Genomic DNA, 27,934 nt, shown 5'->3' with positions numbered 1-27,934 from the left:
TAGGAGAAGTTAGTGAAGTGCCGAAGATTATTTGGGATCCGCTGAAACTATCAATATTAAATCATACTGAGGAATTTGAACGATTGAATAATGAAATTAAATTTATGAAAGAGAACCATCAAAAATTGAAAGATTTACATTTCCATCATATTTCCGGACATGCTGGATTAATTATTGCTTTAATACTAATGATAGTATTAATAATATATTTCATACGGAAATGTGCTGTGCAACAAAGAATGCAAGCAATAACCTTTGCAGGTCCGTTGCCAGTACTATAAATATCAATAGTAAATAAACAATAAAATAATATAACAAATAAAAATATACAGTCCACTATATCGTTGTTTAATAGAAAATGTACTTCTACATAGAAAAAGCAAAATGTTTAAAATAAGTTAATTGAGTACAAATTGTTGAATTAAAAATAATATAAACCATAATTGTAATCCAATAAAATTAAAAGCCAGAAAAACTAGGCCCATTGAAATCTTAGTTGCAAAATAAATGAACATATATCAAATAAATACAGTCCACTGCTGTTATAAATGCAACTAATATACTAATGTACATCTCAGCTTTGCTGGCCCTTTGGCAGAATGTTCACACATGAACACGAATATATTTAAAGACTTACAATTTTGGGCTCCGTTCATATCTTATGTAAATGAATCGAGAGCGATAAATTATATTTAGGATTTTGTTATCTAAGGCGACATGGGTGCATTGCTCAAAAACATGTGCACACTACATGAGTCAGTCACTTGAGATCGTTCCCCGCCTCCTAAAATAGTCCCTTAGCGGGAGACCACAGATAAGGTCCTCGCCGCTCAAGATAGGCAGATGTGCCCGAGCGTGGGACCTCGATAAGGCGGGGACTATTTACTTAGGCCTCTGCGTAGGCCATTTACTTTAAGATGCGATTCTCATGTCACCTATTTAAACCGAAGATATTTCCAAATAAAACCAGTTTCTTACAAAAACTCAACGAGTAAAGTCTTCTTATTTGGGATTTTACAATACCCTTACGCAGGGTATATTGATTCCAGTCGGAAGTTAGCAACGCCCTAAAAAGACACATTTGCAACCATATTAGGAATATATATATTCTTGAACATTATCACTTATTCGAAATACAGGGGATATATTTTATTTTAAATATATTATCACTGAGAGGGCACATTTACTTCGCCTAGCCGAGGCTAGCTTTCTATCTATTTGAATGATTTCGCTCAGTGTAGGCGGAGTGGAGCAGGACACTGAGTAAGGAAAACCCACATCAAACTGACCAAAATGCATGGAATGCCTATGAAAATTGTAAAGCGTTGTTGCATTGTCCGACTGCAGCTGCATCGCCACCCAGTTGTGACCCCGCCCTGACCCTTAACCCCTGACCCGCAGCGCTCATTAAATGACACTCACAGGAAAGGAAGCACAGAAATTGCACGCTATAATGCACGCACACACACATCAACAAACACACACGCGCTGAGGAGGGGGCGTGGCGTTGCATAATTTTAGTTTTGCATTGGAGGCGCTAAAAAGCCAGCGAACCCCGCATTTCCCCACCCCCCTCTTCCGCTGTACAGCGTTTCCCCCAGCTTTTCCGTTCTTACACACACACGCACGCTGCTTTGGAAAAAAGGAAAAGCCAGGGAACAGTGGAATGAACCTGCGGATGGCCTTTGTTTTCCGCCGCCCCCAGCACAGCCACGCCCACTCTGTCCAGAAGTTCGCGTTGTTTTTCGCGGCAGCGGGAAACTGTATGCAAAATAGTAAGGAAAATGGCTTAAAAACGATTTTGGAAAATGCGTTATCATGTTCAAAAATAAGAAATCACGAATGAAATGGAATCTGAATAATATTATATATATGGCGATATTTTTATGTACAAAAGATTGTTGACTAAAACATTCGACGCAGAATTAATCATAAAAAATTCATATAAAATCTTGTCATATTTCCACAACTTTTTTAAATATACACAATACGATACATAATCCATTTCAGTGTACTCCAGCTTCAGCGCCATTTCCCTCTCATTTCTGTTTAGTTTTGGAGTGGAAAACTGGCGAAGGGATCGGCAGTTTTTGGAGCGAGGGAATTTTCGTCTAGCGTATTTCGTTTTTCGTATTTGCGAAAAACCGTGAAAATTACATGCCGCTGACGCAGCGGCGCCGTCACTCATGACCTGCCTTTCGCCCCGTTTTCCTTTTTATTTTTCCCAAAAACCGTGGCACGGGGCTTGGGGGGCTTGGGGTAGGTTGGTGGTTCGAGGGGTCGAGGCAGCTTTTCCATTTTCCGGGCCCGAAGTTGTGTCGCTAACCGCAACATCGCATGTTGTAGGTGCGCCAATGACGCTGATTTTCTGTTCCGTTCCTGCTCACGCTGCACATTATTAACAGTTCCTGTGACAAAGCTGGAAGAGTGGGCGGAAAAGTGGGAGGGCGGCGTTAGATGGGCGGCGGGTGTTGGCGGGTGCCTGTAGGCGGCCAGGCCACCTGTCATGTTACAGGCGACGCTGTCGCTTCGATGTCCTTTGCCGGCCGTTCGCTGTCCAACAAAATGTTTTGTGGTTCCCGTTCCCGCTTCCCGCTTCCGTTCCCGCTCCGCGATCTCCACCGCCCGCCGCGAGTTCCCGCTCTCCCATTTTCCGATCCTAACCGTTACCAAGTTTGTGACGCCGCCGGCTGCTGGTTGTTGTTTATTTTGGCTTCCAGAAAACCCATTCCCTGTGCGCCCGTGTGCCGGGCATCCGAGTGAAATCGAGAAAATTGCACGGCAAGTGCTCAAAATTGCACTTTAATCGGCAAGAATCTGGTTCACTGGGTAGTTGGTAGTTGGTAGCTGCTTTCACTTGTACTTCGCGGAAATCCCGTCCAAAATGAGCGACACGTTTTTATTTTAAATCGAATTTTAATAATTCATTCGACTTCAATTATGTGCAGTGCACAACATTATAATTTAAATTTCTGATGCACAAAACAATTAATATGAAATTACGACAGCTCAACAATTAAAAACCATTGAAATAATTTTCAGATTCCGATTCGATAAAGACAACTTATCTCATTTCCATTTCGCATTCGTGGCATTCCATTTTCGTTTTCGGAAAATGCCGCCCCTTGATTTCTCAATCTGTGGAATGCAGCAACTGCAACAATCAAGCAATTTATTAATAATAAGTCGAGCAATTAGCACTGTGATTAGATGGCAAGTGCCACGGGGAAATATTGCGAACATGCCTTCAAACGTGCGTCTACACCGTAAATAAAGTAAGATAACTCATCTTCAAAATGAATGAATTAGACAATTATTAATTTCACCAAAGTTAAGTTAAGTAAACTCAAATTGAAGTACTCCCAAGAATCAAGCTATATGCGAAGCTGGTGCACTGGTGCGCATTTTCTCGCAGTGCATTCAAGTGCTTCTATGTGTCATAATAACCGGAAAATACCCCCAATACCCAACGATTTGCAATAAACTGACGTCACACGATGCCATCCAAAAGGGGGTGGTGTCAAATTTATTGCATGTGCTGGCGGGTGGAGGTGTGTGGGTGGGTGTCTCTAATGATGGCATAATTAGCACCAAACGGTGAATCCTGTCGGCCTCAAGTTGTCTGCCATCCCCCTGATGTGCACACAAGTTTTTGGCGCTTGAGAATGGCATAAAGTCAAATTACTTGGCATTTGAATGGGGGGACTGCAGCTTTTCCGGGGGCTGGCAAATGTTAATTGAAAGCCCACTTATTGCAATGAAGATGTGTGTTCGAGTGTGTGTCCTTACACTGGCGCAAAATGCGGGGATGAGGGTATGCTTGAATGTCGGAATACCCTACATTTTTCTATTAAACATATATACTTGAAGAAACACTATTTTGTTGGTACTAGCAATTGTGCTAAAATAGTAATATATTTAGCCTGCGCCCTATTTGATTGCTAATGCTGAAATGATCCTTTACAGCTTATATTATCCCTGTGGCGATGGAGTTATCCGGTTATCCTGTGTACTTTCTCCACCCCTGCATATGTACATTACCATACCTCCTTAGCTCCGGAGTGGACAATTGTGTGCGTGTGTTACCAGGACACTAACACTCACAACAAGTGGCCATAAAATTTTCTATTTAACGCTTGAGCGACAGACGAAAATGGGTGGAAATGGGAAATTCACGCAGAGGAGCAGATGCTTTAATTTCGAACCTGTTCAACCTCAAACACGATATGAAAGTTTGGTCCTTTGTTGCCAACAATCTGGTGGAAATGCTCACAGCGACGGAGGCTAAAAGCCGGCCAATGTCAAATGCTCGTCGTCCTGGGCAACAGTTTATTAGGTTGTGTCGTTGCCGTTTCTTAAGATTGCCAACCACTCACCACTCGCCCACCCACATTTGTCGCCATCAAATGCCAGTCATCATTTGAGGCAGAAACGGGTAGCCAGGACAACGTCTTCAGACTGGCAGGTCCTCGAGCCCAGCTCCTTCTAATGTCAGGCCAAATTGGAAGGCAGCTCGGAATTTTCGACTCCGATTCAATATTTCTTTGCCACATAGCTATGGGGCAAGACTGCGAGGTAAGGCAATTATGTTCAAGTCTACCGAATGAGGCATACCTATTATGGCCATTATACTTTGCTATACCAAATATCATGATCATAAAATCTGAAATACAGTTTTTACAACTAATTAAAATAATAGTTACATACTAATATTGGAATCGTACGAAGCGGTTTTCTTGCAGGACCTGCTATAAAAAAGACTTAAAATTAAAAACAACAGTAAAATATAAATATTCTGACAATATAAATGTGATCCAATGTATATTCTCTACTCGGTAAATGTCCTCCCTCTGTGACCAACGGCTCAAAAGAATCCGAAAATACAGCTGAGACCGGCAGGAGCATTGACCATGAGCAGGATAAAACGAGGATGTCGATGGGCAGGAGGATGTGTCGGAAAAGGTGACACGAGACAAGGTTGTGTTGATGACGATGAAGTGGAGGGCTGAAGGCGGAAAGCTACCCCCAAGGACGGGACATCATTGCCGTCGTTTCAGGTTATTCATTTTTAATTTCTTCAGCCGCCTTTTTTTTTGACGAAAAGTGTTCACATTTGAGTATGTTAATTTTCGGATTTTAACGACAGGGATCAGGGTCAGGATGCGCCTGACGATTTGTCAGTTCCGACTCATAAGGCCGCGTTAATTTTCTGCCATTTGTTTCTGATTCGAGCACGCTAGATAAACCTTTTCTTACTTACACATGATATCTCCATAATGGGGCTGCCGAGAAAAGGGGTTGGCAGACGTCACATATGGCCGGGCTTAGTCGCAAAACTTGACAAATGCGTTTTGGGGGCTTGGAAAAAAAGTGCGTGGAAAAAGGAAACAGGAGAGCGTTCAATTGAAACCAGTGAGTATGCTATAGTCGAGTTTCTCAATACCCAGCTAGTGAAAGTGCGAAGGAGAATAAAACAAAATCAAAAGTTTGGGAGTTTGAAGGCGTCTATGCCTCTGGAATTCTTATTGACCAATCTCAACGCTCTAGCTTAAGTAGTTCCTGAGATCGTAGCGTTCATATGGACAGACATGACCAGATTGTCTCGGCTATTGATACTGATTAGGATTATAGCGGGTATAAACATATTAAAAGGCAGGATAATGTGAAACGAATATCAGTTTGCCACAGCTTTTAAATCCTGTTGAAGATAAATAATCTGAAGTTAACACGAGCGATTAAGTTAATCCCCAAGGGTTTACTAGATAATAAGACCCTTATTTTTCTTTTTCTTTACTTAGAAGCCAATCGCTAATTGTTTCTATGCTCCATTGGACAAAGAAAAGCGGGAAAGCGCAAAGCAAAATACGCGCTGAGCTGCGTTTTTGGATCGCCGCCAAGCTCATTAAGCACGAGATGGAAAACTGGAAAAGTGGACAAACTAATTCATTATATTCCCACGACTTAAATAAGCCGGCTCGGCCAAAGCGTACCCTGTAAGGAGTGCACATTCAAAGTTGCCAGCCTTTGCGCCTCACTCCTTGCCATTTATCCTTCAGACGAGACCCTTTTCTGCATTTTTCTGTTTGGCTTTTTTCGCTTTCAAGTTTGACCATTTATTTAAACTTTTTACAGGACCAGATTTCTATTTGCGCCAAAACTCCGCCGAAGACTCCCCGGCAATAAATTCAATTCTCCTTTTCGTCTTTATATCTGTGTTAACCCCTTCAAGCGACTTGGTCGGGGGGCGAATTAATTTTCTTAAAAGCTTTTCTTGGCGGCGCTGATTATCCAAATCCCCGCCTTGCCTCTCACTCACACGCCTCCCGTCTCTTTCTGCGGCTGCTAGATTTTTTCATACCCTTAAAGAGGGCTTCAAAAAATGGGGCCAGTCTTGGGGTGAATAATACACCTAGTTTCCATTATTCGCAAAGTTAATTATTTGAGACCATCAGCCATCAGCGGATGCAACCACATTATCGTTATATAAACTTAAAGCTTAAAGATACATTCCTGACCTATATTATGCATGTTACAATGCATTTGTATCTGCATTTTTTGCAGATAGTTATAAAGAAACTTAATCATCAAAAAAGCACTTACACTTACTTTAAGTTGAAATTTTTATTAACGAATCTTTGGCACACTACTCAAGTACCTTATATACAAATCGGTGTGTTATTGTGTATGTCTGGGTATTCAGTGTGCTTTTGTTTTATGTCTTTGCTTAAATTTATTTTTAATAAATTTTAAAATGTATATTATTATTTCATCCGTGTTCATACTTTCACGTTCTTTGTGTCTTGCAAAAAAAATGGTATTTCCTTAAGAACTATGTTTAATTTGTTGCAATATTCATTTAAGAGGGGGAAATACAGAGCAATATATATGTTCAATGTACACAGATCTCGTATATATTCGTGTATTATGTATGTCAGCCCGCCCTCCACTAATTATATATATTTGATTCTTAGGGCCATGCTAATTGATTTAAATTCGATATGTGAGCCACTTACATTAGGGTTGACCATAAAAAAAAACAAACAAAATTACTTGACGCGAGTGTTGCTCCTTGAATTTGTTATTTGATATTCAGTTTGAAAATTTGTTATTATTATTATAGGGCAATTAACCGAATGACAATTAAAAAAAACAGGCCTAGTAAGTTGAAGTTGGTCTAAAACATAGATATTTTGACATCTAAAGTACTTTTGGTATAATTTCTCATAAATCTGATGCGTCTGATAATTGATTTTCGAGTTTTAAATAAAATAAAATATGCTCATATGTGTAGTTTTTGAAAAATAATCATTCATGAATTCATCAAGAATTTATGAGAATAGAAGAGACATTTAATTTCATTATGCTGAAGTCCTTACATTATTTTTGAAATATTTTATAAATTTGGTATTACTGTTTTTTGTGTTTTTAGTGTTAATAAGCGAACATAAATCTGTGCTAACTGGTCATCAAATGCAAACTAAATATTCAGCATACATTCTTTATATTTTCATTTCAAACATAATATATAACATTACATGAAATTCCTATTCCTGGCTAAACTTTTCTATTATTTCATTCAATAAACAGCAATAAATGAGTATTTGTAATTGAATATCCTGCTTGGGTTACCCAATGGCTCAACAAATTCAAGTAGCAATCCCCGCCAGCTGCGATATGGCGACTATTCACAACACCACAAGCTCGCTGCTGCGCCCTCTTCCTGCCCATTTCCACTCGCTGTGGACCAGCTAGGTGACCCGCTCCGCCTCCTGCTCATCGGGACCTCCGACGCCGCCCCCCTGACCTTGGGCCGCCAGACATGTGCCGAGCAAGGCGGCCGCCAGCCGCTAGTAGGGACGCCAGACATCCGCCGACGGTTTGGGTGTGCGCGTCCTGATGGGCCCCACTGCACCACCCACTCCCACTCCGCCGCCATGGCCACTTGAACCGCTGGCCGAGCGCGATGTGGTGCTCACGTCGTCCAGGTCGATGGTTTCCACGGGGGAGGGCGATCGCCTGGTGGAGCTGACCGGCGGCGAGGCGTTTGGATTGGCGTTCTCCGCGTCCGGCGGATTGTGGGTTATCAGTGTGACACAGCGCTTGATCAGGTTAACGCCATCGTGATCGGGATTGCTGCCCAGTGTCGGAACGCCGGGGTTCTCCTGGCCGGGATTTATATTTGCGGCCGCCGCAGCCGCCGCGTTCCTCAGCCAGGGGAGATCACTGTAGCTGCCATATAGCTGGGTATATAGCCACTGGCTGGATTGCGGCAAAAGGGGACTTTGCAGGAAGAGTTGGGCGGCCAGAGCGGGATTGAAACTATGACCGCTGGGGGCAAAGTGATTTCCACCTGCGCCGGCAAAGCCGCCGAATAATTCGGTGGGGTTTTTGCCACTGCGCTGGATGAGGGCGGTGAAGGCGCCACCCGAGCCGGGGGAACTCTCGCTGTGCAGCGTGCCCTGAATGCCGCCACCATTCAGACTCAATCCGCCCACCTCCGCTTCCTCGGCCTCCGCTTCTGCTTCTGCTTCAGCCTCTGCCTCCGCCTCCTCCTCGTCGTGGGTCAAAGGGGAGCCGAGGCTCTTCCGCGGCGATCCTGTTACCGAAATGCTGTCGCTTTCGAAGCCCGCATCAATGTGACTGCTGCTGTTGTTGTTGTTGCTGTTGTTATTGTTATTGTCGTGCTGCAAACTGGTGACCGGCGGAGGCGACGACGTCATCGGTGGCTGGACAAATGCGCTCAGCTGCGTACCGCTCGTGGTGGTGGTGGTCGGCGATCCCTCCGGACTGGTGGTGCTATGTGCCGCCCCCACGGTGGCCAAGTGCTGCTGCTGCTGGTGCTGCTGGCTGTCTCCTGCGGAAAAAAAAGGGAAATTAATATATATATTGCTTAGGCCATTGCGGGATCCCCCTGTCAACTAACCACTCAATCCACGCAGGCCACTGGCGGTGGGAAAAGCGGCCGCATGGTGGCCAAAAAAGGGGGCGGCGGTAAAGGCGGCTGGGCGACCGCCCAAGGCCATGTGGGCGCGCCAGTCGGGCGCATGAAGGTGGCTGTGCATCCCCACCAGATGGTGTGCGAATCCTGCAAGGACAATACAATATAAAATATATCAATATGCTACAGATTGCCGTATTATTAAATTCAAATGCCAATTTCTAAGCCGTAAAACTTCGCAAAAATCAATTGTTTAAGATTCCCCGAAGCATTGCCTATTTCTTTATTCATTCTGTTTAAATTTTTAAGTCATTCCTTTGGAAGACATAGTCATACATATATTATATATATTATATAGTACAAGCAGAACGAGAAATACGTAGATTTTCTTGTTTATACGAGTATACGCGATACTCATCGTGTACACAGTTATAGTGCATTCTTTAAGGATAGTGCATAATAGAAGAATGCCTTTAAGACCAGAAGTTCAGTTAAAAAGGCCTCATAAAATGATAATTCCGGTCAAATCCCCCGTGGGCGCCAAATGCAATGCCAAGATCAATAACCGAAATCTCGCAGCCCAAAAAAAATGAGCCAAGCGCACGGAGAACGAAGGCCAAGATGAGGGGCAGAAAGCCAAAAGCCTCGTCTCGACCACATATAGCCCACTGTGCAAGACCAAAAATGCTGCCGCACATTTCGGTTGCAGCAAAACAACATTGGTAAGGGAATCCCTCTTAGGGGAGGCCACCTCCCTGCCGCCATTGCCCCGTTTTCCAGTGGCGGCCATTGCTGCTTATGTACGAGCGAGTACAGAGAAGCCACCTGCCCCAAGACAAGCTTCTAAATAAATTCATTAAAATTATCCCCCAGCCAGTGGCGTCCCGCTCTCGCATTCGCTTCGTCTCTGTCGGCCGCTCCTTGGCCATGTCCATGTGGCCGCCATCAAGTGGCAGCCCACAGTTGCGGGCATCCTGCAGGATGTCCACACCCCCTCCCACACCAGGAAGCGCAACGGAAGATGCAGTCGGAGCAGCCCGAGAGGCTAAATAAGATGGCTGAAGGCATTGCCGACGGCGAAAGAGCCAAAAACGGGCCAAAAGAACCAAGGAAGAGCACTGCAAACATATCACGTATACGCCACGTTGTGTAATTTATCAATTAATCTTTAATATTGTTATATTTCCCTTGTAAGATTATTATTAAATGCGAGGAATCTTTTTGTACACATACGAGTCCAGAACTTTCAAATAAAATATGTATCCAATGTATTCTAGAAAGAAAGGAATCTTTTTAAAAACGGGATTTAAGGATGTCTTTAGAAAAAGCAGTGATCCAGCCATCAGTTATGTGAGATAACTTTTACTTTTTATACGATATTCGTTTCTTGTCTACCGATTTGGGCCAATTTCTCTCACTGCAGATGATTGCAAGGAGCCGAAGCTTAAGAAAACGCCAAGACGTAGCTGACTCAAAGAGAGAGTGAGAGAGAGAGAGAGAGACAGAGAAAGAGCTGAGAAGATAGGAGGAGAGTAGAGCGGCGAATTCTCCGGCGGCAGACCGACCACAATACACTCACATGCCCGACACTCTCCCTCTCTCTTTCAAGCACCCAGCTAGCCGTCTCTTTCGCCGGCGGACTGGCTGGCTTGTCTCCGTCTCGTTTTAACACACTTGAGGCCAAATACTTGGCCAAGTTTTGCCAAAGTTTGCAAACCAAAATTTCACCGAAAATGTGACACCAACGAACCAACCAAACGAACCACTGCAGCACCAGTCCTCCGACCCGTTTTCCCACCCAATTTTCCAGCCTGATTTTCCACCCACACCCAACGTCTCGAAGAAAAGCGTCTTGCAAATTCAGGCTGCTGCTGCATTACTTGATTGGCATGGCTGCATGACATTTTCCCACCCACTTTTCCCACCCGCCTACACAGCACACATCCGCATCCTGAACGTATAGCTATAGCCATGCTATATCTGTAGCCATAGCCCTCTATATGTGTATATATAGTCATTGATATCGGTACAATGCGGGCGAACTGGGTCAAACTAAGACAAGTGGAAGTTGTCATCATCTCGACATTTCGCCATGTCTGGCGTCTTTTTGATGGAAACTTTTGCTGCTCAGTCAAAACAAAGGCGGGCAAAAAACAATCGCTGGGTGTGCACCTATAGATGTTGTGCGTATATATATATATATATATGTATATATATATAGCCGCATATAGCCCCATATAGCAACGGATGTCATTGAGATGGCAACTTTCGTTTGAGGACTTATTGTCTGACAAAGGACCTTTCAAACTTTCGCACTGAAAAGGACTTTCAAGACGTTTTCATTAACAAATGCCAGTGGGTGCTGAAGTTGCACACTCAATACTATGGCAAGTACTCAAAAAATGTGTCTTAAGGACATCAATAAATTTATTTAATGCTCGCTGGCATTTTTAACTCGCAAGTTCTTAAAATGTATTTATTTTTCATTGGCACACTCATCAATCCAGAAATTTGTATGGCACTTGCCTTAGCTTTCAAATTAAAAATATTTAACTAAGCTATTGCCTTAGGTCTTCAATTGCAAACGTTTAACTAAAACATTTGTAGTTTTGTAATCAATCAAGTAATGATTATGTAATTAACATAAATTAATTAAAGCAAAGCTCCATTTGTATTATAATAGTTAAATAATAAAGAAATCATAAGCGGAAAAGCACAATCTTTAAGATAGGCAGACATTTTCGCGATTACTAATTGTTTTTCCTTATTTAATATTATTATATCCTCTTTGGTTTGTATACTTATAAAAAACATGTTCTTGAGCTTCTCCAGCTGGCATCCCATTTTTTAGTAGCGCACACAAAATGGCAATAGTAACAGTCCGCAGAATCACGAGGATCTTTGTCGGGGGTTCCCCCACTTAACCCTACAGTGGCCCCTCGTTTTGTGCCACCCCTGACCATTCCTAACCCCCCTTTTTCCAAACTCCTACATTTTTCAGCCAGTTCCTCTAGGTCCTTGTACCCATATAGAAATCGTTACCGCCCACGATTTCGAGTGCTACTTAAAGTTGGCGTCGACGCCGACGGCGACTGCGGCAGAGGCAGCGACTGCGACTGCGAAGGCGGCAGCGGCGATGGCGATGGCAGACCGTTGAGCAAATTGTGTTTTCCATATAATATAACATCACGTCGATTTTGGGTAACCCAAAACTATGTACATATGTATGCCACTGTCTGTGTCCAAAGCGCACACACAACCATAGTTGTGGGCGGGAGGGGGTTGGCCAGTGGAACAGAGACAGCCAGAGAAAGAAAGAGATAGAGGAAGAGGGAGAGGTAGCTGGAGAGAGAGCGAGAAAGAGAAAGAGGGAGACCCCATAACTGCAACCTAAATATGCGGTCCTGTAAGGAAACCCTATGTGCGATAAAGGGTTAGCCGCTTTTGGTGTCAGTTTTGGGTTTGCCATTCCTCGGCTTTTCCACCGCTTTCCCAGCGCTTTTCCCCTCGTCCTGTTTGTTTTTGCTTTTGCTCCTTTCTGTGCATTTTCTTTCCTTTTGGCCTTTTGGCCTCACGTAACGGCATTCGTCGATGGCTAGCCTGTGTGAGTGTATTCCCATTTGGGACACTCTCAAAGCCGCCTCCCACTCTCCACGCTCCTCTCTCTTCCAAGGACTCTCCCAGGACCCTCCCCCTGTACACGAGTGGGTCTATCTGTGTGTGTGTGTGTCCCTCGTAGTGTGTGTAAGAGCATAACGCGGTGCCATTGGTGCGCCGCAAAAAGCTTTCATGAGTCCTCCGTCCTACGCTTCGGCTTTCTTTTTCCTCCGCTCCGCTTTCTTTTATTCTGGACTTTCTTCCACATTCTTTTTTTGCCCCCATTTTTGGGTACCGCAATGTGGGGAGATTCTGGTTGGTTGCCATGGGGCAAGGAGCTGGGGAGAGGAACGGGGCGCCTGAATGGGCAGCCCAAGTATGCGACGGGCATACAGGACGTATGCTTATTGCCGTCGTGGATACTTGGACCAATGCTTGGATACTCGATGGGCGGCCAAGAAACCCACTAAGTCCGCAGAAATTTTAATATCAATTGCCATTTTTGATTCGATGATTTTTTGTGAGGATTTGTTAAACTTCCACTTGTTAAAGTTAACTGCGTTTTAGGCAGAGTACTTTAGATATTTTAAAACGTAAAGCAAAAGGAATATTAAGTTGTCAATTTTAATGTTTTTTTTAAATGATTCCTAACCTATTTTTGTTGATTTTTACATAATCAAAATACAAAGTTTTGCATCTTTACTCTGTTAACAAAATACAATTTGAACTCCTTAAATTCGTTGTACGGATATTTAATAGGGATCGAACAAAAATATCGTAGCTGCATAATACATTTAACATCATCTTACACCTTACATCTTTTACATCTTAGTTGTTAATCAAATTATAATAAATTAAATAAGGCATATTGTTAAGTTATTAATTCCCATGTGAACTTATTGACATGTTAATTTCAAAAATTATTTAAATACCAACTCAACTAAAGAACTAATAAATACAATTTGATGTTCAGGTATAAACCGAATAAAACTATAATTACTTAAAAAAAACCCATTTTCTCTAAACATACTTAAATTTCAAATTAATAGAAAATATTTATTATCTGCAAAACAAAGTGAAATATATTTCAAAAACAATGAAAATTACTGACTTATATTGTTTCAGAGAATTTGTTAATTTATCAAATAGATGTATAGTATAGATGTTCCTCTAATGAATTCACACATCTCAAGTACTTTCGCTAATAGATTTCCCGCTCCCACCGACTTGCCGTCGGCAAATGCGCTGAAATTTCTATGCCACCGACGGCAAATGCGATTTCGCCGCCAAGGCTGCGAAATCCGCCCACTGCCGGAAAAGCCGCCCAGCCGCCCAGCAGCCCACAATGAAAACGAAAGGCAACAGAAACAGAGCGCCCGAAGTGCGGCCAAGAAAATGCTGCTGCTGGCGCGGCTGGAAGAGAAAAAAGAAAAAAGAAAAACGGAAAAGCAAAACGAAAAACAAAACAAAAACGGCAAAGGAAAAAAACTCAGCGGCGCGCAACAATTTCTCACCACAAGACGTTGCCTTGGAAAAACAGGAGTGGGCGAAAAAAAAGGAAAAGCCAGCCGGTTTCCTAACTCACCACAAAATAAGGGGGTGGCGGGCGGACGGGCGGTTGGGCGGATTCCCGTGGGTGGGCAAGGGGGTGGCGCTACTGTTTCCACACTTTGAGCATCGCCGACGAATCAGGGGAAATCGCCCAAGTACATGGCCCGCATTTTCACTCGACTCCGGTCGAGTTTCACTCGAATTTCCGAGAGCACAGAACTCGACGTCTGCGCACCAGCGCCATCGCACAAATACAAATGCAGAGGGAAAGCGACGCCGGCAGCGGTCGGAAAATAAAGAAAGCAAGGAAATTCTGTTGCTGTTTTCCGTTCAGCGCGGACATCGCGGCAGCTTCTGTGCTTTTGCCGCTGGCATTTCGTTACTTTCGGGTGATCCATTTTCTATTGACAACTATGAGTTTAATGACGAACCAATTGATTTTCTAATAAAATTTGATTTTACAACACTAGTTTCGAATAAAGCGGAGGTATTTATTATAAATTAGAGGAAAATTAAATATGCAGCTTAATTTCGCTTGGGATAAATGTCAGAAAGTAAAGTAAAACCATCTTGCACAGCAGTAGAACTTATTGAATGTTAATGCATTTTTATACCAACACTTTTAATGTTTCAGCTATTAATTTCAAAATATTCCGTTAATAAAAAGATGCAATAATAAAGAATAAAATTTTGGTCGAAATACTTAAAATCGAACTAAGTATTTCAGAATAAAATCTATTTGTAATCCCTATAAATGTTAGCATTAACATAAGTTTAATTGAGTAATTAGTTATTATTTGTAAATGAAAATATCTAAAAAAACATATGCATATATTCAAGAACCCAAGATAATTACAAAACACTTAACGTATTTATCAGTAATACAACATTTTGAATATATTTTCGTAAAGTATCGCAATAATTTACATCTCAAATAACATTCGTACAAACTAAAAAGTGAGCATACATCACCATGAGTCTCGTGACTCAATAAGTTAACAATTTGGCAATATGTTTTTAATCCCCGACCGCCAATTTTGTGTTTCTTGGCTACACGGCAACCCTGGAAGACAAATACAAATCGCACAATTTTCTTCGCCTCGCCCGGCAAAAAAAGAAGGGGAGCAAGTTAATAAAGACCTCCCAGTCAGGCAGCTGTTGCCAATCACTTATCGGCGGCATTTGCCACAGGTGAAAGGTCGCCACACTCCTCACACTCCACACCCCGCCACACCCCCCACTTTCCACAGCTACCGCCCCCTTGGCAGCCAAAGTGTCTGTCATATCAGTATTTACATGTATTTGTTGTAGATTTGCAAATTGTTTTGGCAAATTTGTTGCTATTTTGTAAGCTCCTGACAGGGATCCCTGGTAACGGAATCCAGCCTACTTCACCCCTGTCACCTGGAAAACACCCGCCCACCCACACACACGCACGCACCACACGCACAAATTCACCGTTACACAAGTGTTGTCAACACATGCGTTCAATAAGTGAGACATGGGCCAATGGTGGTGTGGGTGTGCTGCCCGGCATGCCAAGCTCACACACACAAGGCCGCACCGCCAACACCAACACACGTGCACGCAAAGAAAATATTTTACTTTCTTGATTAGATTTGTCTTAATAAAACTATATTTAAATGATAAACTGATTGCAGTTGCTGCAAAATCATACACAAGTCGAAACACTGCACTTATTATAATAAATTACTATAAATTATTATTATAATACGCAGTGCACTGGGGATCTAGATTTTTACATTTATAATTACTAAATTGTTTATAAATAAATAATATTGTAAGCGTTGGCACTCTTTTTAACAGTGCACACAGCTCAAGGCCAAGGCGCAAACAGGCCGCAAGTGATTGCCAAAAAAAAATGGTAGCATACTTCTCAGCGAGCCGAAGGAAAAAATGTCCTTCGCCGGCATTTCGGCAAACATATTTTGGCGAATGTTATAAATAATTTTAAACGCACACCTTGTTGAACCCCCGTTGAAATGTTGCCATTTTGCAGCCTCCCCTTTTTATTTTTTACTTGTTTTTTTTTTTGGCCCAGGCCACGACCCTCGGCGTATTAGTGTCGCATTGACACGTAAATTGACATGAAATTGAATCAATGCTGTAATATGTCCTTGGGGGGAGCAGCGCGGAGCAGGGAGGCGGAGGGAGTGCCTTGGACTCCCACAAGGACAATGACTTTAAAATGACGCCCTGCGTGTGTATGTGTTTAGCTCTTGTCTGGCAAATTGAGCTGTAGGCCTCGCCTTAACCCCCAACCGCCCGCCGGTGACTGTGCAAATTTTGTGCGTCTGTCTGCATGTTTGATTATACGTACTAAATCATCTCATTCTTTCGCTCCCTCCCTGCCTTTCGGCATTTTTATTTATTTTCTGGCGAGGGTGATGCCGAGTTTATTAACTTGTTTAAAGGCAACGCCGTTTAACCCTTTAAGGCCAGCAGCCACCCCCGCAGCAAAAGGCAAGAACATGATGGAATATGTTATCGACGTCTCAGTTTGTGGCGGGACCAGTGAGGGGTTAAGCTGAAAAGTACTGAAAACTTTGAGTTTTTATATTTCATTTACCTTGTTGCTTTTATTCGAGAGCACATCTTAATGAATAATAATGTATGGATGCTCTGCCTTGGAATTAACAACAAATAATAAAATGCTAGTTCTTAACTTGGATAATTTGTATCTCTGCCAGTGCTGAGACTTCAAAGCCACGCAGCTAATGAGAGCTCATTGATTTGATCTTCTGTCGATTGGCATTCACTTGCTGGACCGAAACCTCAACACAAAAAGCGTAAGCTCTTATCCAGGACAAACAGGATAACCAGAATAGCCGTGTGTGTGCGTGTATATGTGTATTTGTATTTAAGGGTGGAGTCAGCGCACTTTGATCTTTGCCTTTCGACTTTCGCCTTTGACGGCGGACCGGCAAAAAAAGGGGTTTTAAATGAATAATCTTAAATTGGCAAAATATGCTCGTATGTCGAGCATTGTCTTCTGCAACTCCGTGAAAATTAGCTCGAACAGAAAATTCATTTACAACATTGGCGCATCGCCGCCTTTCTGCTTTTTCTTTTTTCTTCTCATTTTGTTTTGTATTTTACCCTTCTTTCTGCGTTTTTATGACATAAATTACATCAAGCGCAAAATTTTAATATAATTTTCACTAAAAAAGGCAACGCGAAACTTTTTTAGTTACACGCCCTGCTCATCAAAGGAGCGAAGGGGGCGGGGCTGGGGTTGGAGAGGGGAAGGGGGAGCAAGGCGTGTGTGAAACAGGATATCCGCTGCGGAAGCTACAAATTTTCCACTTTTCCACACACACACACACACGCAGCTGGAGAGAGGAAGGTGGCACCTTCCAAAGGATGTGCGGCAGTGCTGGAAAGTAGGGAAATTTAGGAAAACAGCACGGCAGGAAAAGCGCACCGGCTTAAATAAATAATGGCATATCTTGAATTTGATTTACAATGTCGCAGACTTTGATAGAACTTTGCTGCAATTCAACGATGGAGCTTCGTTGTCACAATTAATATGTTGCTTGTTCTTTTGCTTTGATCTCCAGTTGCGGCGATATTTTCTTTCAGTGTGCCGGGCACCCTGCAGAAACTTGTCACTAATGTGCCCCTGCTTACAACGCCATTTTATATTTATTTCGTTACATCGTCTCCGGGCGAAAAGGACGCTCCACTATATACTTTATACCATACTGCTCAACTTCTCTCGCACATATTTGCCGAGTCCTTTTAATCATTTGGCAAACTTTCCCTGACACGCAGCCCGAGATCCCGTTAAAGGAGTCAACTACGTTTTCCGCATGCCAAAAAACTACTCACCAACACACGCACACCAACACGCATGTGTCGGCACAAAGTCCTTTTAGTTTTTAATGTAATTTTGAGACTTTTTCAGCTGCTGTGTCACTTTGCTCACGAGCGGAGCGAAGCGGGGCGGGGCGTGAGGGTTATGGCACTCGGAATTCCCCGCCAATTTCCCCCGGGGTCACAAGCTATTTCTCTAAGTGATGCGCCAGGACATGGGTAACAGTTCAGCCAAGGGTTTTGGACAAGAACATGCGAACTTGGTCTCGAGCTCAAGAGAATCTTCGAATTTGCCTAAACTAAGTTAAAGTATTTAAGAAAATCGCTAAAATTGAAAAGCTCTGAAAAATAGGTTTTTCAAAATTATAAAATAAGTTGAGACTAAAGTTAAATATATTTTTTTAAATATATCATTAAGCCTACTTGATTTTATTAGAATAAACGTTTGTTCTCATTGATTCTATTTAACTAGAATAGCAACGACATAATTTGAATATTCCAATTTTCCAGTCCATTTTTATACATGAGACTCTGAGAAAGTCAAGGCATTTTGTGCCATTAGGACACACAATTTCATAAATGATACAGTGCCCGAAACAAGTGGTTCGTAAGCCTTTTGCCCGAAGCGAATCGTATTGAATGGAATGGAATCGATTCGAAGGGAGCTGAAACACCCGAAGGCCTCATAAATTTCATAGCGAAATTGTTAAATTTTAATAAAATCAAAGCGTATCAAAACCGATTTGTTCACCAAGCGACGACTGTTCCTTGGGTTTTTTTTATTTCCCGGGCACGCAACTGCCACCCCCCCAGGACAATTGTCCTTGCCATCGTTATCCTTGTTCGCAGCCTGGTTGTATCGCGTGTTTATTGTTGCAACAGTCGCGCGGGGCTCTTTAAAATAATTCAAGGCTTAAGGGTTGGGTTTGGCTTTGGCTTTGGATTTTCGGGCTTCTGGGCTGGCGTTTAACCCCCGCGATGCGCATTTCCAAGTCGCTTTTCGTGACTCGTTAAAGGATTAAAATCATTTTAATGGATTTTTCAAGCTGTTGTTTTGTTGTATAATTGTCGCCTCCATTGTGCCTCGCTCTGTTTTCATAAATAGGGCACACATTCAGCTGGCAGCAGGGTGGCATTGACAGCAACCCATCGTCCTTCGTCCTTCGTCCTTTCCCCGTCTCATTTGTCATCATATTTATGCTAATGGTTCGAGGTGTTAATGAAGCGCGGTCTTAAGAATCCAATAGAATGAATGGTGGTCTGAAAGCCACAAGAACTCCTAACCAAAGCGAAGTTCATTATGCATTTGTTTTAGAAGTTATTTTAAATTGTTTAAACATTAAAAATAAAGTAGAAGAGCAGGCAGAACTATATACTACCTTATTACAAAATATTGAAATAATTATGACTGGTTGCACACTTTAAGCAAGTAAAACGAGATATAGATTCAAAGATTTATTGGTTGCCTGGCTGACAATATAACATTTAACTATATAAGCACTTAAGATGGATAACCAAGTCAGCCAGAACATAAAAAAGCTCTTATTCAAAACCACCTTTTCTAGCGGCTTTCAGTGGCCAAAACAGACATAGCCTTAACCCCACAATCCATAAAAGCGCAAGTCAGCTCATTAAGGACTAAGCCCGACTCAATTTGCGATGAGCCCGAAAACGAAGCCCGCGGCCATCGTGGCAAATGGAAATGGAAACCTCGGAACGGGTTCTTATCATAATGAGGGGTATTTCCGCGACCTATCGGGTTATAGACAAAGATCTCTAATTAACCCATTAGCCAATCCCAGCCCGATTTTCCAGCTTTTTGTTGGCCCAAAGCCGCGGGCATCGGGATTTTGGCTTCGGTTCGTTTAACCCCTGGATAAAAGGTATATTTATTTACAGCTAATTTCGCGTGTGGCCCGCGGCCAAAATAGACAGGCAATAAGCTCACCTGGCTTTAACCCTCCACCCCTCTGGCATTAACCCCCGACTGCCCATTTGACATTGATACGTGTGGTTCGGTGTCTAACGAGCGACAAGCCCTTGAGGCCATTTCCCAAAAGCCGCTTAGTTTCCAGTTTAGCTCCCATCAAACTCACTGCACCGGGAAAAAGATTTTAGTGGATTTCAGTGCCAAATTAAGGCGTTCCCACTGATTTCCAAGCTTAACAAAAGTCTTAATTTAATCAGGCAAACGATTTGAATCTTTTTTTAAAGGAAAATCCATTGTCCCTTTTATTTGTAATGAAATAGTTTTTGTACAAACTATTGTTTATATTTTAACGAGACTTAAATCATTTTGACGAATCAAAATGGCTGAATTTCTCTCAGTGTGGCGGCGATGTTATCGCTTAAGCCTTCCGAATCCGATTCCCCCGGATGCCTCCACCTGTTCCGCTTACCTGGCAACTTGAAGGGCAATCCGGCCATAAGTGGATCCGGTCCGAAACGTTGTGGCCCAAAGGCGAACGGATGGAATCCCTGGTGTCGCACCTTCGATCTGGGTTCCCTCGGCCCATCCACGGTCACCTTGATGGCCTTGGTGTAGGTGGCTATCTGGATGGGGTTCGTCGAGATGACAATCGTCAGTGTGAAGCTCTTGCCTGCAAAATATATTAAAATAAAATAAATCGCTTAAAATCGTATACATTTTTGTGAAAATTTAATCGAGTTATGCAAACAAGACTCAGTACAAGTGATTTTTTAAATAAAAGCCACTAGAAAATCCTTATTAATTCGAATTAATTTACTGTTTGCAGCTCCAATATTCATCTTAATTTCAGTTTTTTAACACGATTCCTGTGAATTGCAAAGGAAAATAAACCTTAAAACCACTTCAAGCAGCCAGCCCGTGCAAAATATTAAATGTTAATTTTTGGCGACCATTCCAGTGCAGTCAGGGGTCAGAAATACACACCACCACCCATCCAAACCACCTTCCCCCACCCACTTGCCACGCACTCTTTTTGGCACTCCCGCGGCAGCTGCAAATTATGCTGCGAATTTATAGATTTGCCATGACCCTTTGGGTTGCCATGGCCGAAGTGGCATGGGTTCTAGTGGGTTCTAGTGGGAGATTGGCCGCCGAACTGCACATGGAAATTAAAGTGCGGAATTTCGAATGGGAATGGAAAAATGGAAACGGGCAGCGGTAACGTTTTTCGCGAAAATTAACCCCCGACGGAGTTGTGAAAGCTTCATAAAACCCACACACACCCACATCTAGACATGCACATATTCAGATTTGCACATTTCCAGAGCGGAGCGCATAAATGAATGAACGAGTGCAGGATGCTGCGAGCCATGGGGATCATGGGGGTAATGTCAGGCAGGGGTGGGTCGGGTTTTGCGAATCGGGAACGCAACTATATGCACTTCCTTCGCGGCCAATGCAATATTAAGTAGCATGCGGCGACTTTGACATGCCAACTATTGTGGCGTTGTCTGGACCATATTCCGTCGTTTTCCTTATTCCATAGCCCAAATCCCATATAGCAAATCCCAGATCTCGTGCCCTTCACCCAGCGACCCTTAACCCTGCACAGCCCGACAAAGGAACCCACCCCCGAAAAACTGGGGCGCTGCATATTTGAAATATCCATAAGGTGGAACTCCCAGACGCGCGAATTTAAAATTCATTTGCCAAACATTTTAAATGCCAATGTGCTTGAGTTAATCAACAAAGGTGAAAAACTCAGAGGGGAATGTTCAACTTTTAAGGGAAAGCTTTATAAGAAACAAGAAATTATTTTTGCAGTATTTACTACTGATAAATAATTGTTAACCCATTTAACCCACCACCATTATGCTCAGGATTTTACCATTTATCTAGTTCTTTGTTTATATAGTTTTTATTAAACAAATAGTAGCGCTTAAAAGTGTAACAAATTATTATTTAGATTTAGGAACAACTTCACTGGACTCTCCTTCACTCTACGCTCGCTCCCTTTCTATCGAAGCTATCGATATAGGGTTGCATTTTAATCAGGGCTGCAATGTAGAAGTATCGAAGATCTAATACCTATTCCCACCGCGAGTATTCTTACTCGAACCAATTACCAAATTCATATGAGTGGATCATAATGAAGATTTCTTCCAGGACTCGATGATCTGTTATGCAAATTTTCTTAGTCATACGGCCTCATAATCCCCCCCAGCCGACGAATAATTTCAAGTCATTTGCAGCTTTCTGGTCTACAACCAAATAGGAACACATAAAAAACAAACAAACTTCTTAGATTAATATTAAATTAAACGAAGCATGCAAAAAACGCAAGAAGGCGGTAATCATTAAGACAAAGGGCAGCAAACAAACTGACGACGTCTGAATTTTCCCTTGGCTCTCAAGCTGTAACGGCTGCGATGGAGCAGTGGCAAAGCGGGAATCCTGGGTAGCGGGACAGCGGAAAAGTGGGGGAAAACCCCAGAAACCCACGCAAGAAAACAAATGAACATAAACACAGGCGAAACGAACCAAGAAACCCAACAAAATGAAATGAAACTTTTTTAATTATGCGCCCTCAGCAACAGCAGAGCAGAGCAACAAGCTGGAAAAGTGGGTGGGAAATGGAAAATCCCGATGTGGTGATGGGGGGTCGGTTTAGTGCTGAGACGGGGGGCTTCAAGTCAACAAGAAGGAGTAACCAGAGAAGGCTCGCAAAGTGGCTAAAGACAAAAGACTTTGGCGTCGTCTATTTTTGTTTTTAGTTTTTTCCTTTATTATTTTGGCTCGCTTTTGTGTTTTGCCAAATGAGCAAGAATTGCAAATAAATCTGTAGCTGCTAGCCATTTTCCACCAGGCCTCACCGACCCCCCGCCCCCTCCATTTTCTGTCATTTTCCAGGGGGCGTGGCATGCACAACAACGGCGACAAAGAACTTTTGCCTGCTAATAAGATGAAAAACCATTAAAAGTCGACACAAGTCGCGTCCATTGCAAGTGGAAAATTTGTGGGTGGCAAGGAGGTGTTGAGAATTCCGAGGGAAAAGGGGGGCAAAGCCAAGTGGGTGGCAGTGGGCGCGTACTGTGTGTGCCGGGTTAAAATGTTGTCATTTTCGCAACAAAGCAGAAATTATCACCACTTTGCAAAAGGCGACGACAACGACGACGACGGAAAAGGAGTTGGAAAATGCGGAAAAAGGGCTGGGAAAATCGAGGGTGGCGCCGCGGGACGAGGCGTCTCGGTGGCGATGTGGACAAAGTCTGCACCCTTTTAACAGGACCCAACTGCGACATGTGTGTGTGTGTGTGTGTGTGTGTGGGAACACAGTGGACGCAAAGGTGAGCAGTAGATCAAAACGGTTAAGAACTGCAAACGGGTATAGTATTTAAAGTTTTACCAATATATATGTAATAATATTTTATAACTAAACAAAATTATCATTGAATGTTTATAATACAATACTTAAACTAATGCAAATATATTTACACAATTTAAAATCCTTAAAATCAATGGCATTAATTCCACTGTAACTCATTTATGTGGACCCCAATGTGTGTGTGTGTGCTGGGCGCTAAGTGATTTTAAAACAAAGTTTTTGAAACGTTTAACCTTACACAACAAAAATGTTTCATTTGCTGGCAGTGCAGAGCAGAAGCCAAAGCCTTTGCCTGCATTTTAACTTTCGATGCTGATAATGAAGGCAGACCTGCCCCCAAAAAGGGGGCGGATGGCTGGCTGGCTGGGTGGTTGGGTGGATCCAGGACAGCAAGGACACCGACAAGGGTTCGTATGCTTAGGCAATTTAATGGCTGCCACTGCCACTGCTCCTGCTGCCTTTTGCCTTGTGCGGCGTTAATGTCGTTAGTAGCATGGCGCCATAATTATAATTTGACATAAGACAAGAAGTCTGAGGTTGACAACAAAATGACATTTTAAATACAGCAGGATGCGGAACAAGGATTCAACCCCCAGGACGCGCAGCCCAACTCCACTTCACTCCACTCAACTCAACTCAACTGAGCTGAAGGACACGCCCATGCCAAAGCCGAGTGCTCGTATTTAGACACTTAACAGATCATAATTTCAACACTTTGCCTAATGCCAGTGAATTTGCTTAATGGCCGGGCCTCATCGACCATTTCCAGGGGATCAAATGTCGGTGGAGTCGGAATTCCTAGCCGTCTCAGCCTTCTTCTCCACCCACACATGCTCGAAACTTTGCCCTGGGCCTCCGAAAAATATCTTGGCATTACAATTCGCCCAGTTCGTTGGGTCCAGTCGAAAGTCTCTCTTTCTTGGCAGTTTATTTGCATAAGCTCCACTTTGACTCCCCAAAGGCACTGAGATCCATGAGCTCCATCCATAAATATTCATATGTTTATTTTATAGCGAAAATACACAGTTTGTGTGGAGCGGCCGGTTGCTCTTTTCCTTTGACTTGGCCAAGTTAAAACTGCGTTCAGACATTTTGTTGCTTGTTGATGTTGCCACTGTCGCTTCAAGCGTTTTTCATTCTTAAACTGTAGATGTTTGTCATCAAACTCTTTTTTTAACTTTAAGTACGCAGACACTTGACCCAAAACTGCAAGCGATCTCAAAGTTTCAATTTCAAACAATTTTCTATAGATTTCTTCGCAATTCAACTATTTTTGAACCAAATTTTTAAATCTAAAATTCCTGCAACAAATAGTGCTGTATTTCCCAAAAGAAATAATTAAATATTGAGTTATTATTCGTTTCGATTGCGGAGGTATTTATTGATAATGCTTTGAATCTGCACTCTTGAATTTTGGCCCTTGGAAATGGGACTTTCGCCCGAGGCGCTTTCTCTTCGCGAGGGTGGATTTAAAAATAATGAGAGTGGGATGCGTTTTGGTTTCACTCGGTTTCGGTTTAATAATCATAAATTGTAACCCTTTTTGGCGCAACTTCTTGGCTGCGCGCTGTGTTGACATCCGCTTCTTTTTGTTGTTCCGCCCAAGTCGATGGTGGATTGCTGGATTTTTGGATTTATGTTACATGGCCGCCGGGCGAAATGGCGATGGAACAACTTTCTCACATGCCGAAAAAGGAAATTAAATTTCCAGCCAAGTCAGAAATTATATTGGCAATAAATGAAGACACAGCCGTAGACGAGCGGCAAAATGAGACCGAGTCCCAGACGCTGCCTGCAATTACGGCCTTCGCCGTTCTCCATTGGCGGGGTTGGTTGACGAAACGCCGGGGTCCCGAGATACACGCAATGCTGCCAAACAGGAAGCCGGAATCGACGTTTATTAAAACGGAAACTCGAGACAACTGTGCGGCGGCATCGTCAGCATCAGCAGAAAAATCGGCCAAGATCCGGCGAAAAAGAAATCGGGGAAAAGGAAAATTAAGAGGCGGAGGCGGAAAGAAAATAAACGCGACAAAGACGATGGCGACAAGGACATAATTCTGTCCTTGGGGCTAGCTGATAAGCCAGCCCCACCCACCGAACCACCAGACACCCACCACCATTCAGCCGCCGCCCACCGCCCTCCGCCCACACAAAGGACGGCCGCTAAATTGCAATTTTCAAGATTTAAGCGTGAACAATAAATGTCACATAATCTGTAAGTAGCCAAATAAAGGGACTAAGCTATTTAATTTAATTTATCGCATTTTAAACATCCAGCAAAACAATAAGGCCGCCGACCAGACGAACGGCAAAAAAATGGTCAGCATAATATGTATATAAAGCGAATTTATTGATTGCGGTCGCTTGGACCAGGAAAATCCGAAAGTCGTGACTTATAAATACATTTTGGGTCACAATTTGTTGGAATGTCCTGTGATAAGAACAGCAAACATAAATTAAGGCGGTAGGAGATAGGTTAAGATAACACGAAAGTGACTGGGACACTTTAGTTGTTTTCTATGAATATTCGAGACTATTTTACATAGAGAAGGTGTAGAAAGCTGACTCTCAGCTAAATAAAATATAGTTTAATACATTAAATAAGTAAATGCAAATAGTTAAGATAACACGAAATTCTCTGGGAATTTGTACTTGGGTTTTTCGAGAATGCGAGAAGGTATTGAAAACTGACCCCCTTTTTAACTTCTTCGTTGAGTAAAAATAAAAAATAGTTTGGCTAACCTAATCAAGAGATTAAATGCTGTTTGTTTAAACTATCCTATAATACATTGTATGCTTTATTAAAAGGATATATGTGCTCATTTTTTATTGAGACTTTAAATGGAAAATGCTAATTTTTGCGTAGATATACCATCGCTGGGGCTACTTTTGGATTATGAAATATTTCCCTGCTTTTTGACGCTCTCCTGATCAAATTGGAATTTTACAATTAAGAAACCATGAAAGTGTCAACAAATCTTGAGGGCCAGTTGGGGTTTTTGGGAACTCCTTCTGCTGTTTCTCAGGCCCGATGATGCGGGCAGGAAAATCCTGTGACACATTTCATTATACAAATATCAATTAAGCACACGGCAAACACACAAATGACTAGAAGTTGTGTGCGTGCGTGTGTGTGTGTGTGTGCGTGCGGCAACACCAACCGGAAGTTAGCAACCCCATGGAAAATCGCGGGTGGGGGAGGGCTCGGAAAAAACCTGTCATAAGGGCTGGCGGCGGCTGCTTAATGAAAATTAAAAATTCAACATCAAACGCAAGGAGAATGTTAGGCAGGAACAACCCCCACGGGCGAAGAAGTGTTAATGTGCCATCTGATTTATTTATGCAAGCTGTATGTGGAGTGTGTGTCTGTGTACGGATTGCATGAATTTTGTGAGAATTCGTGACTTCAATTAAATTCCATTCGATACTCAAGGAATTTCCGACCGATGATGCGCAAGTAATTTCCGAAATTGGATACTGTGTGCCACCAGCAAACAGGCAAATACGAATGCAAACAAACACAAGTCCCTGTCCTTGTGTGTGTGTCTCCGTATTTGTATCTGTATCTGTATCTGTGTCTGTGTCCGTGTCTGTGTCTGTATGTGTGTGTGCATTTGTATTAAATCAAATTTTAATTGCGCATACTTGTCCCTCGGCAAATATTTGCAACGCTCGCTCGCCACCGCCTTTGACTGGAACTCCGTCTCATCCGCCAGCGAAACTGGCCAAAATGCTTTAGCGACAAGGAATTTAAGGCCAACACACATACGCAAACACACCCACAGTGTTCAAACAAACATTATGAGCCAACTGGCAACAGGCAAACAAGCAAACAAACGGCAAAGAAAATTCAACTGTTTATTCGCCCACCAAAAAAAAGAATGTATGTACAAGGAGCATTAAGTTAAGTTAAGCCCCCGGAAAAACGAAAGATAAAGTCACAAGGATCACGCTGACTAGAAACTCCAAAAAATCAGTTGAATCAGTTGTTAAATTTATAATTAAATTAAAAAAAAGGAAGTGATTATCTGCTGGAATAAGAACATACCCATAACAATCTATAGTAATGTATCTTTTAGTTGTTTCGTATCTATAGGTTTCTAAAATGACTGTTTCTTGATTTTAAGAACTTTTTTTTTTGTCCTTTAATTGCTTCAAGCCAAAAGCAGCTTTCAATTCAGATTTGGAGCCCAAACTTAAATGGTTGATAAAACTAACTTAAAGTTCTGCCACCCCACGTACACTGAAAAGAACTTAAGTGGCTTAGATAAAAGTTCAAATTTGTTTTGGCTCCTTTGAGATATGTTTATTTATGTGAATGTAATGAATGTTTTTTATAATCGAGTATTGTTAGTGCGTCAATGTTTCTAAATGTTTTAAGCCTTGAACAAACTTGACTTGCAACCCATCTTGGACTCGTTTAGCAATCCGCTAACTGGCATTGAAGATGCCAGGTTAGTAGGGGTAGCCAAGGCTGAATTCACTCGGCTATAATTCCCCTAACGATGCCCGAAGGAGTCTATATAAATACCCAGCTAGCGAGGTCATCGGGCGGATGGCGGTGGACTGGGGCTCTTGGGGTGGCTTTGTGGGTGGGGGGACCGGTGGGCTGGTGGGCTGGTGGGCTGGTGGGCTGGGCGTCTACGACTAATGCCTAAATAAGTAGTAGAGGCCGCCGCTGCCCCGCCCCCAG

The 27,934-nt window shown here is 42.7% G+C and overlaps 1 protein-coding gene across 1 annotated transcript in view; it reads right to left on the bottom strand.

Moving 5' to 3' along the window:
• Positions 1-6,617: 6,617 nt before the first annotated feature.
• The window catches only part of LOC6726533, a 29,183-nt gene continuing 7,866 nt past the window's right edge, over positions 6,618-27,934 (bottom strand). Inside the window, exons 4-6 of the mRNA XM_016174216.3 lie at positions 20,323-20,523; positions 8,924-9,085; positions 6,618-8,854 (exon numbers count right to left, since the gene is read on the bottom strand). Coding sequence (XP_016040186.1) covers positions 7,848-8,854; positions 8,924-9,085; positions 20,323-20,523 — 1,370 coding nt within the window. The 3' untranslated portion in view covers positions 6,618-7,847. The remainder of the gene's footprint in view (positions 8,855-8,923; positions 9,086-20,322; positions 20,524-27,934) is intronic.

The sequence above is a fragment of the Drosophila simulans genome, chromosome X (genome assembly GCF_016746395.2).
Source record: "Drosophila simulans strain w501 chromosome X, Prin_Dsim_3.1, whole genome shotgun sequence".
Classification (NCBI taxonomy): Eukaryota; Metazoa; Arthropoda; class Insecta; order Diptera; family Drosophilidae; genus Drosophila; species Drosophila simulans.
This window is presented reverse-complemented; position numbering and strand designations above follow the sequence as displayed.